Below are 12,766 nucleotides of genomic sequence, written 5' to 3'. Positions count from 1 at the left end.
CCCATTATGCATATTCTCCAACGCCTTTTGCTTAGCTATCCAAGCCTTGCGGTAAAAGGGCGTGTACCCCATTTGGCTACGGATATTGGTAATTAAAACTGGCACTGAAGTCCTGGGATCTGCTTTTACCGTGGGCAGTATCAAGCTAGCTAACATAGCTGAATCCATCTTGGGATGATCTTGTGAAACACCTATAAACCGAGTACGTTAAATAATGCAACATTGCATAATAAAAGTATTATTCAGAAACCGTCAATACTATACCTGCAGCACATGTATGTGGACCTTTATACTTTTTAATCTCCCACAACCCTATCATTTTCCTTAACGAGGCGTAGATTTTCCATGAACATGTGTCGTCTTGGACCACACACTTCGCCTCAAACTTATCAGATTTGGATTTAACGACGTGGTAGTTAACACCATTTTTTATGCTATGTTATTTCAAAGCACCAATAAAACTATCCTTGTTGGTAAACTGATTACCAACTTCAAATTCATCAGAATCTACCCCCGAACTTGTACGATCATGCAACCGGTGTGGTAGATCTGAAAAATCTAACGCATCATCTGCAGACAGATCAACATTATGCATGTGGGCTGGAGGTGAGTATGCTTTGAATCATGGATTTTCTTCTTCATCTGAACTCCTTTCAGCATCTTCAAGTTCTGTTGGAATAGGCTTCGGTTCAGAAAATAAGCCAACTTCTGCACCATCCGGCCCGCGCTCTCGAGGTGGATCCACATCGGAGTCATCTTCTAACCCACAATCATCTGCAGTGTACGAAGTCCCCTCACTGGTTGACGTCGTAGGGAGTACGTCATCCCTTCTTCTGGGCATTTAATAACGTCCCCAATTGGATGTAGATTGCCACCCACTAGAACTTGATGTCGTTCCCCAATACGTATGTCCAACATCAAACGTCGAGCCACCGACGTACATGTCCCATCCACCGATAGAGTGTCTTGTAGGGGATGTGCATTCGACACCGCTACCGAACATGGGCTGTTCCGTATTTTGTAACCCGCTAACCGAGTGTCGGCCAGGGGTCGTGTATACATCTCAAACACCAGTCGCAAGTAGATCAGTTGGCGATGTAAATTGTACATATAACTCAATATAAGGTGCTCCACTAGCAAGATGAGTCTGCACCATTGCCTCCAAGCTACGAGCACATTTTATGTCGAACGAGTCATATATCACCGGATCAACAGAAGAACAAAATCGATACGTGATAGACAGAACTTTCATTGGCGTCGTTCCGAAAATTTTACGCCTAATTCTTTTACGAAGTTCTGTCAAATCTATGTTCTGGTTAAAAACCAGTCGCACCGTATTCTCCGAAAAAAAACAACACCATTCTCGGTGTGGCAAACCTCACCATCGTAGTAAAAAACAACACTAATGCGTTCACTCATATTTGGAACTCTAACCTTCTTAGCCTCTCTAAATTGTTTCTGCTGTGACTTATGCATTCTGAGAACATTTTCTGCCTAATTTATAGCCTCAGCCCAAACATGCTACTGTAGCAAAAGCGCGTCCACGAGGGCGCGATTTTCACAAATTCTTCTCAAATAGCATCCTCCTTGAAGCGATTTTATACTATTTGCTCAGAAACGTCAAAAAAAATTATTTCTTCCATGACCTACTGTAGCAAAAGCGTGTCCACGAGGGCGCAATTTTTACAAATTCTTCTCAAATAGCATCCTGCTAGAAGCGGTTTTATACTATTTGCTCAGAAACGTCAAAAAAATTATTTCTTCCATGACCTACTATAGCAAAAGCGCGTCCACTAGGGCGCGATTTCACAAATTCTTCTCAAATAGCATTCTGCTAGAAGCGATTTTATACTATTTTATCAGAAACTTCAACTCGAAATTATTTCTTCCATGACCTAAATACCCTAAAAAGCCTGAACCCTAAGCCCTAAAAGCCGAAAAAACCTAACGTGGGAAAAACGGCAAAATCGCGTCCCCCGGACCGCGCCATGTGGCATGAAATCGCGTCCACGTCAGCGCGAGTTGCTGACATGGCAACAAATCGCACCCTCTACGCGATTTCCTGGAGCGCCCCCTGACATCGCGCTGACGTGGACACGATTTTCCGGAAAATGGACCATTCCGGTAAATAATTAAATAATGGGCCTATTTCGGTAATTTTTTTTAAAAAGGGCTTTTTTTGGTAAAATGCCCTGGGTTTCACTTATATTAATATAAAGTTAATATATTTTTACATACTTTCATAATTTTTTTATAATTAATATTTTAATAATTCAATTAATAATATATTTGTGTGGTTTATTTTAATTAATTTTGAATATGAATGTTACTAATTACGAAAGTGTTAAAATATAAACTAAAACGTGAATTTAATTAAAATATTTGACATGAGAGCAATAACATACAAGATTTTAAATTTTAGAATTATTTTATTTTAATAATTATTTTTGTTTTAATCTAAAAAGATATCTGTTTAGAAGATGAATTAGGGATAAAATTAGAATTCTCTTAGACAGTAAGTAAAAGCTTTTTATTTGGCTTTCTATATTTACCTTTATTTTAGAGTGTTATTTATTTTATATATTGGGAGATGATAATTATTTTAGGGTTTTTCTTTCTTTTTCTCAATTAACTCTAGTTACCTTTACCAATTTTTATTATTGTTATTTAAGTAAGAGAGGTTAAATTCTTTAATCTACTTTTGGGGTAAATCAAGCTTGGCTGTGGGACTGTGAGATTCAAGTTCGTGCTTCAATTTTCCGTTTTTGGTATTTATTCATTTTTCGATTTATAAGGTAGGTAAAATTTATCTCTCAATATTATGTTTGTGTCAATTCAAGAAAAGTTCATTATTCGTTTCTTTAGGTAATACACGGTTGATTAGGATACTTTGATACCTAGTTTCATTGATTTCTAGATCACTAGGACAATTTAATATAAGTTCGAGTGAAAAGGTCAATCAGGTTATGTTAAATGGGTGAATAATCTAATCTAAACAATTATGTAGTTGAGTATGTTGGTTAGAGTTGGATTTTTCTAGTTCGTAAAGCTATAAATGGGTTGAATTCTAGAAGCATCTTTCTAAGATTGTTTGATTGACAAGGGTTAAGAGTGTTCAAACGGTCGGTTCAGTTAATATTCGAACCGAATTACTATTAACCTAATTATCCAAAATGTATTAATCTTTAACCGTTAACCAAATTGAAGTTTCTTTCAAATACATTAACCGAATCGAAATATTTCGATTAATTCGGTCGGTTAACCGAATTAACCGAAATTTACATGTTTTTGTTTTTTAGTTAAAATAAGTACAAATCATATAAAAAATACAATGCTAATATTTATTTTCTTTTATTTAATAGTTCAAAAAACTTTAAATAGAGGGGAAAACAACAAATAGATATTAGAAACTCTACATAAGTCTTGAAAGTTACTAAGTCTTGAAAGTTAACAACCAAACACTACATAAGTCTTGAAAACAACAAATATTTCAGTTAATTCAGTTAATTACTTGGTTTCGAACCAAATTAACCGATAATTGAAATTTCAAAAAATCAATAACCAACCACCAACCGAACTAAATTCGGCCACCGACCAATTAATCGAATTAGATCGGTTTGATTTGTTAATTTGATTTTAACCGAACTATGAACACCTTTTATTAACAAGGGTCTATAATCGAGTTGCTCTAACACTAGATTTACATGTAAGGAAAAATTAGTGGTTTAAAGCCATTCTTTGACTGCTTTAACTGACTTATCAAAGATCAGAAAATATTTACAATCCGTGATCATTTCTAACACCAAAGCCAAAACTACTCTAAAGCTAGAATTATCATCACTCGGTTTACTCTATTTTAATTTGCTATTTTGTTATTTTTGTTGTACTGTTTCGTTTCGTTTCTTTAGTTATTTTTATTTTTGATTATCGAGTTTTCGTAGGATTCGACTTTACTACCCTGTTTACAAATTTTGAATTTGTTTAGCGAGTATGATATTTAAATTGGTGGATTTGGCACCATCACCAAACCTTCATATTTCATATTTCATCTTTGGATTACAAAATTCCTTATAAATCATATTTTAGTCTCTCTATTAAAAAATAGGTAAATTAACCCTAATACATTGGATAAGTGAGTAAATCAGCCCCTCCATTAAAATCGCACCATTAAATGTATGTTTTTGTGTTTATATATGTGGTATAATAACAAATTTAGCCCTCAACCTTTACAAATTTATTCAATTTGACTCCTACTCTTTTATTGGAAGTAAATTACAAAATTTTGAAACTAATAAGGCTAAAAACTCAAAAAGCCTTAGTAACAAATTAAAAAAAATCAATTAAACCCTTTTAAAATTTAAAATTATTAAAAATATATAAAAATTATAAACAAAATGATTTTTTTTTTAAATTTTACACCAGCCATTCCACTGCACCAGCAACATGAAATTTTGGACGAGAACAAGCATCCATTAGTACCATGTTCTTCTGCTGTAATCATTTTTATACCTGTGATCGCTACCTGCATATCAGGTAATTCTTGTTCTGCTATGTTGTCTGCCAAATTGTGGATATCGGATGCATGACCTCATAAAACTTGCAACCATGTACCAATATATTTATAGTTTGGAAAGCTTGGTTTGAGAAAATATTCGACCTTGCATAATGCTTGGAGATACGAACTCTCACAAACTTGTAACCTTGCCGCAACATTACATAGCTTCTGCTCGAGAGCTTGCGCGGTTGGTTGGAGTATCCAAAGCTCCAGTAATACAGAATTGTTCCGAAACAATTTTAGGGGCAACAACTATCAGTAGCTTTGACCAAGAATCAAGATTCCAGCAGAAGAACGTGGTATTAATGGATGATTATTCTCGTCCAAAATTTCATGTTGCTGGTGCAATGGAATGGCTGTGCTTCGCCCTCACATGTTATCTTCTATTACTTTTGCCTTCTCTTTGTTCTTTATGTTAATTTTAACAAATCTTTTAATAAAAATTTGTTTATATTTGTTTATGATTTTTTAATAATTTTTAAAATTTTAAAACGGCTTAATATATATATTTTTTAAATTTGTTATTAAGGTATTTTTTACATTTTAGCTTTATTAGTTTCAAAAAATTTTAATTTACTTCAAATAAAAGAGTAGGGTCAAATTGAATAAATGTGTAAAGATTAAGGGTTAAAGTTATTATTATACCTTACATATAAACACCAAAACAAACATTTAATGATACAATTTTAATAGAGGGGTTATTTTGTTCACTCATTTAACGCACATAAGCTAATTTTTACACTTTTTGATAGATGGTCAAATGTGATCTAAAGTATACTACGGGGTTTTGTGGTACTTTACTGTAGATAATGCATGCCAGAAATTTAAAAAAATAACTGTAACTTTTTATTTTATAAAAAGAAACAACTGTTAAATATATATTAATATAAATTCAAAATTTTAGATGTATGATAAATATAATTATATTAATAAATTCAATAATTAAATTATTAAAATATCAATCTATATTAATTTTATACATTACACAATTATATAGCTTGGAATAAATTTTGATGTTAGTATCTTCAAAGCAACGATCCAAGTTTTAATTGAATGGTCCATCCACCGAATTATTCGATCTCAAAATGCCAGATACTGGTCATAAAGTGAAAAACTGCCGATTTTACTTTGAAGCATCTTCATAAACTTGCCCATCATCAACCTTTCCAGCTTTGAACTACTAACAGCAATATAAAACATCAAAATGTTTGTGCATTAATAATTTGAGTTATATAAAATATTGGAAGCCCTTATGTCATCCCTCCACATGCATAAAATAAATAAATAAAGGTATTAAAAGGAAAATTCTGAACTTTTTTCTAATGTTTCCTACCATTGCTTCTTTATCTTAGAGGTATTATATTCCTTTCCTTTTGTTCTTTTTTCTTCTGCAACGATAGATATGCAGTCTTTAGTCAATATCAGTGGTCGAAAACTTGACCTCAGACTTTGCCAAAAGGAGCTTGGTATATAAATGATTTTATTGTCACATAGATTCTCCCCTTTGTTTACAAAGGTAATCCAAAATAAAACAAGAGGTTGTATACATTTGCTGACGTTCTTCTGGTAAATATACGATGAAACTTAATTAGGGATGCATTCAAATGATGTTTAATTCAACAAAAGATATTATTAGAGTATGAATATATGATTCCTTACACTTAATCTTGCAGCTCGTTGGGATTAGGTTTAAACCAGAGGGGAATCTACCTCCCGCCCCCTTTAGAAAATTTAAAAATTTTAAATTAATAAAGGTAAAACTGCATTTTAGCCCCCTAAAATTATAAAAATTTGATTTAATCCTTTAAAAATTATAAATATATAGACTATTAAAAATTAAAATTTTATTTCGGCCCCCCTAAAAAAATTTTCTGACTTCGCCCCTGGTTTAAACATGATATTAGTACATTTATAATTGTTCAAGTCCGACTCGATCTAAAATATAGGTATAAAATTTTGTTTAAACCTGGCAATATTTATAAATGGTTAACCCAGTTCATTTTAGGCTTACCCTTTTTTGAATTTTTGATAAATATTTATATTATTTTTAACTTAATATTTCATAATTTTATATAATTTTCATTTATTAAAAATTTATATATAGGTATCTTAACATTTTTTAATATTATTTATTACTATAGATTTTGTTTTTATGTACTCTAAATGGGAAGAGATTCACTTACACCGGTGTAAAACTAACATGATTTTACACGCTTTCATAATTTTTTCCACAATTGATATTTTAAAAATTTAACCATTGAATTTATCAATATAATTGTACTTGTTATACATGTAAATTTTCAAATTTCTTTACCCAAACTTGACATGCATGATCTACATAAATTGATCATGAAATATGATGGTTGGATTGTTAAAATATTAATCGTAGAAGTTATGAAACGATGTAAAACCATGTTAATTTTACACTTGTGTAAGTGGATCCCTCCCCGTTATAAATTATATAATATATATATAACATAATCTAATATATTAATACACATAGAAAACAAGTCAAGTCGGGTTCAAAGTCTTGAATGTTCGAGCCCATATTTTAAACGGGCCTAATATTTTGTCTAAATCCTTTCAAATCTCGAGCGAGCCTTTGAATTTAGACGAATAATCTGAACTATGTACATGTCTAACTAATCTTTGAATTACTCAATAAATCTCTTGAAAACAATTCAGTAATCGGCTAATACAATCCAATTCCAATTGTCAAAGCCACCTTTAAATTTGAAAAACGGGGATCGACTTTGAAAATGAAAATGGAGTCGCCACCGATCTTTTATTGAGGTGCGATCGGATCACCTTGAAAATAATTTTAGGTCTGCGAATTTTGAGAAAATAGGTTCGGGAGTCGGTTACGCACGAGGAAGGGTTAGCACCCTCGTGACGCCCAAAATTGGTACCAAATTGATTGTTTAATGTCTTAGAGTGGAAATTTTGAAAAGATTTTAAAAATACAATCCTTTTAAATGAAAATTTGAATGAAACGAATTGGAGGATGAAACTCATTTATTTCAAGGAAATAGATTGTCACACTCAGTAAGTTAGAGTGTAACATTTTAAATCCACGAAATTAAGTTTATCTCTTGACTTTTAAAACCTATGCATTTTGAGAAGGATATCCGATTATTTGGGTCAAACGGCAAATTAGAACCCAATAAGTTAGGGTTTAATTTCTTGAAATTCCTAAACACCGAACATGGCCTTTATTTAAAATCTTTAATTCGGGGTAGCAAAATTATCGGATCCAGTGAGTTAGGGTCCAACATTTGAAATCCCGAGGGACTTTATTTGAGATTCGTATGATTTTATTTAAAAGATACCATGCCATCCAAATTGAACCAGGAAAATTGAAGCCCAGTAAGTTAGGGCACTATTTTCTCGAGAATCATTGAATGCCAGATATTTTGGGAATTTAAAACTATTTCGGTATTTTGATAAATGCGATCTTTTAAGCTATGTAACATGATTGAATGTTTTCGTATAACATAAAGGATGATTCGTAAATAACATACACTAGTGGATAACAAATAATCAATATATAAATACAAACAAGCATAGTATCAATAATCTCAATTACGCCAATATCAACACCAACATTCAAAATACATATTATATAAAAGATAAATCAAAATACATTAAATAATATACATATACTAATTTAAAATAAGTAATATGTAGGGAGTGAAAAAAATCATGTAAGTGATAATATATACACTACACCAAAACAGGCTTTTAGCGACGCTTTTTTAGGCCTTTAGCGGCGCTTTTTAGCGCCGCTAAAAGTAAGCGCCGAAAAAAAACACCGCTAAAGGACGCGGTGCTAACTTTAGCGGCGCTTTGCTCACAAACGCCGCTAAAGACCAAGACCTTTAGCGGTGCTTTTTTCACAAACGCCGCTAAAGACCAAGACCTTTAGCGGCGCTTATCCCACAAACGCCGGTAAAGATCAAGACCTTTAACAGCATTTTTCCCACAAATGCCACTAAAGGTTAAGACCTTTAGCGGCACTTTTTTTACAAATGCGGCTAAAGACCAAGACCTTTAGCGACGCTGTTCCCACAAACGCCGCTAAAAACATGACTTAAAAAAATATTTTAATTAAATAATATTTATTTCTATCATAAATATTATATTATGTTTTATTTTTAAAATTTAAACTTTAAACTATAACTTTTAAGGATAAAAAATATTAAATTAAAATTTCTATTAAAATTTTAACTTTAAAGCTAAATATAAAAATTAATGAATTTAAATTAAGAAAATTAAAACAAGTTACATTCAATATTAGAATTACATAAGCTCTGTTTACAAGTTACATTCTATATTAGAAAATTGTTTACAAGTTACATTCTCTCATGACCAACTCTCAAAATCAACTCTTTAAGGGATCTTTTTTCCCTTTACTCGGTGTAACCGAGTTGCAACAGGTGGTTTATCCATACTTTTCTTGCCATCCCACATGTAAACATCACCTATAGCAGTAGCAGTTGCAGCCCAGTACTTACCAGCAGAAATGCTTACAATTGTTTTCTCACAAAGGGAATATAGCTGTACAAATTCATCCAAATGAAGTAAATTAGTTTTAGAATTTAAAATAATAAATTAATAACACAATTAAGAGATCAGTTAGCACATTAGGAAGGGAGAGAAGTATATTGTGAGAGAATAACTTGAGTGCCAAAAAAAGAAGAAAAAATCCAACAACATGCCAACTATACTTGCTATTCCTAGATCTCCATAGTGAAACAGCAAGGGAAACCACAATGTAGCAGACATGTCATTAACAAAACATACCAACATATAATTGTCAACATAAATGATACCATTTTTCAAAAGATAAAATCAAGGCTTTGCTTGGTAAAATGGAAAAAAAATTGGAAAGATTAAAGATTGAAGGAGAAAAATAGAAAGAAAATATTTCTGTCCTTTCTGTTGGTGCACTTGATAGGAAAGATGGAAAAATAAAAAGAAAAGGTAATTTATTTTCATCCATTGCTTGATAGATTAGAAAAATGAGAGGAAAGCAAATTAAAATTTAAGATGTGAAAGGCAAATTACCAATGAGCTTGAATACATTTTATTACTTTACATAGTGTTAAGCATCCAACCTAAAACTACTTGGCGGTATATGGGGAAACACAACTTGAATATAAGACAAAAAACCAAAGACTTAACAGACATGAGGTTACACCAATTAACACTGCCCCTCACGAGCTCAACAAAAGCCCACATGTGAACAACCTCATGTTAAGCATCCAACATAACACGAGATTCATATTCAATCACATTGTTCACATAGGCTTAATGAAAGGTGCATAAATCTGCTGCTAAAAGTCAGGTTTGAATCTCCTTCTCTCTACTCAAAGATTACTTCCAATGCCAATTGAAACAAATACCTGAGCAGGAATCCATTTTACATGACCAATAGCATCCATAGCAGCCTGATGAAAGCCTTCCACTGATGCAAACCATTGTTCAGTTGCCCTAAATATAGTAGGCTTCTTTGTACGCCAATCATGTAGATACTTATGTTCTGCATAACAGAATAGGTATGGTGATTACTGGCATGGGTACCCTTTTTTGTTTAACACTCAGAAAAAGAATAACAGCCAACAACAAACCTTTATAAAATTATCACAAAGAATAATAATAACAATAATAGAAGTAGTAGAAAGATGGGCCTTGAATGAAAAACCTACCATATGATTCTTCCATTATAATGGACAATTTTTCATCCAAGTATTTGATAACTGCAGCATTACCATCTCCAAGAACATCAAGCCCATTAAACTGCCCAGCTTACTCAGTGAACTTTCCATTATCATGGTCTTAACTTGTTCCAGGCTTATCATAGATCAGAATATGAGAACTGCATGTTTCTATTATGTATATCTTACCTGAGTCACCAAAGCATAGAGTGGAAGAGTCACATAACTGAAAAGGAACTGTATGATAACCCTGAAAAAGTTGCAAATTTTGCATTTTATGAGAAAAGTTTTCACTTTGTTAAATCAAAATGTTGGCCTAAAAAGTTGCATGAACTCACCCCATTGAGACTCTAATGATGACATCTTCAATATGTTCATGGTAACAAGATCTTATCGTAAATTCATACTGAAATTTGATAAAAAAAGGACTTATTAGATAAGGTGATCAAACAATTGCATATGAAACACGCAACAGAGAGGAAAGAACTACATGTACAAATTTGCATATCAAAAAATTTGCTCATAATCCCAAACCAGAAATACATGTACAAATGAATCAAGCATGCTATTGTACTTACAATTAAGGGGATAAAAGGTAGCCATAAATATGAATACCATCCTGTTGATGAAGAGCAAATTGATCATTAATCATTAGTAAGCTCAAAAATATCCATCACTATGTTCATATGATGACACTATTGAACTCAATTCTTTATGAATATGATGAGATACTTACCATGTGTATAGGCAAGCAAGAACAAGACAGCAATGAACCAGATGATTGGACTACAAACACAATCATTAACTTAGCATCGTAAAGTTTTAACTAATAAAATTGAAGAACTCTTGGTTAGCTTGAGACTACCAACCTGATCCCTACAACAACTTTAAAATCATCCTCTAATGATCTCTTAATGTATTTCTGGAAATCGAATTTTATTTCGTTTTCAGGTGCCAAATGTGCCCGAAAGCATTGCAGATTGAAGTTTCAATTAGAAACAAGAAAATAGGAAAAATAAAATAGCATAAAACTCCATAGAAATCAATGGCTTAGCTTACCATGATAAATCCATGCCTCAATGTCAGGTAATCAACCTTTATGACTGACCCAAAGAATTGTCTAAAGAAACAGACCTATAAATAAAGAATCGAATCAGAATTCATAACCATAAAATGTCACCTAAAGAAAAAGAACCCCATGCTATAAATTCAATGGTTGCTGGACTTCTTTTACAGAAGGGACTCGGATTTTTCATTTTTCTTGAAACACTCAAGTTTTTTCGTAGAAGTCGGGCCCTCCAATTATATGAAAAAAAGTTCAAATGTTCATCTGATTGTACTTACAATCCAAAGAGTTAAGGTAGAATGGCTCCAAAAGCTTAGATGCCTAAACCTGAAAACTAATAATCATAAAGTAAACCAACTGAATTAGAAGTAAAAAAACATAGTTCTAAAACTAAAAATAGAAATGAAAAGGCAAAAGACAAAGAGAAAGACAGAAATGAAAACGCAAACACAAGTAAAGATTCATACCTGAAATCAGTCTTCGACAAAGCAACCAAAAAGAAACAGACAGACCCACAACAATAGATTTCAAACAAAGAGTGAAACAGTGAGTTTTGCAATAGAAAGCTTAGGGATTATCCCTCACGAAAGTAGACAAATAAAAAACCAAAAAGAAACAAACAGACCGACATCGATAGATTTCAAACACATAGCGAAAACAAGGGATTTCAATATAACCAACAAAAAAAAAGAAACGACAGACAAAATTTTGGGTTTCTTCCTCTCACGAAAAAGAATGAGGGGAAATATTGAAATGAAATCGAGAGAGAGAGAGAGAGAGATAATGAGAAGGAAGCGGGATATGAAAAGTCTGAAGAAAACGGGAGTGAAGAAAAGTCTGAAGATTAGGGATTTTAGGGGGGGAAATTGGGGTAAAATGGCGGGATTTTATAAAGTCAAATGATTTTTGTGGCATTTTCTAAACAAAACGCCGCTATTCTCATTTTGAACAAAAATTTTTTTATTTTTGTATTTTAATTAATATAAATAAACAAAATATTTTTAGCGGCGCTTTATTAAAAACGCCGCTAAAGATCTCAGCATTAGCGGCGCTTTATCAAAAACGCCGCTAAAAACCCCAGCATTAGCGGCGCTTTTACAAAAACGCCGCTAAATCCCCCAAAGGTAAGAAAACGATGCCGTTGGGCTTTGGTTTTTTGCGGCGTTTTTATGCTCATTTTTAGCGGCGTTTTTTGAAAAACGCCGCTAATGCTCGATCTTTAGTGGCGATTTTCTTAAAGCGCCGCTAATGCTCGATTTTTACCGGCATTTTTTATCCAAACGCCGCTAAAAGTCTATTTTGGTGTAGTGATACTAATATGCAAAAGGTGAAATACACTAAATATATGTGGATCTTTAAAATAAGTAAAGCATCTATATGTATCAATAGGTATAAAAATATAAAGTTTAAAATTAAATAATATATACA

General features: G+C 32.5%; 1 protein-coding gene across 4 annotated transcripts; it reads right to left on the bottom strand.

Annotated features, from left to right (window-relative positions):
• Positions 1 to 8,826: 8,826 nt before the first annotated feature.
• LOC107913286 (MLO-like protein 9) lies at positions 8,827 to 12,197 on the bottom strand. 4 transcript variants are annotated; one of them, XM_041099856.1, is made up of 11 exons: positions 11,806 to 12,197; positions 11,617 to 11,672; positions 11,332 to 11,406; positions 11,142 to 11,194; positions 11,009 to 11,058; positions 10,851 to 10,891; positions 10,611 to 10,678; positions 10,462 to 10,522; positions 10,264 to 10,354; positions 9,961 to 10,097; positions 8,827 to 9,112 (listed from the first exon to the last, which is right to left on the bottom strand). In XM_041099856.1, the coding sequence occupies exons 3-11, from the start codon at positions 11,332 to 11,334 to the stop codon at positions 8,945 to 8,947; spliced, it is 672 nt and encodes a 223-aa protein (XP_040955790.1). In that variant the 5' UTR covers positions 11,335 to 11,406; positions 11,617 to 11,672; positions 11,806 to 12,197; the 3' UTR covers positions 8,827 to 8,944. The 4 variants fall into 4 exon arrangements, with proteins under 4 accessions (XP_040955790.1, XP_040955791.1, XP_040955792.1 ...); XM_041099857.1 differs by having other exon boundaries at positions 11,617 to 11,665; XM_041099858.1 differs by lacking the exon at positions 11,142 to 11,194 and having other exon boundaries at positions 11,806 to 12,196.
• Positions 12,198 to 12,766: the final 569 nt, after the last annotated feature.

The sequence above is a fragment of the Gossypium hirsutum genome, chromosome D08 (genome assembly GCF_007990345.1).
Source record: "Gossypium hirsutum isolate 1008001.06 chromosome D08, Gossypium_hirsutum_v2.1, whole genome shotgun sequence".
Classification (NCBI taxonomy): Eukaryota; Viridiplantae; Streptophyta; class Magnoliopsida; order Malvales; family Malvaceae; genus Gossypium; species Gossypium hirsutum.
This window is presented reverse-complemented; position numbering and strand designations above follow the sequence as displayed.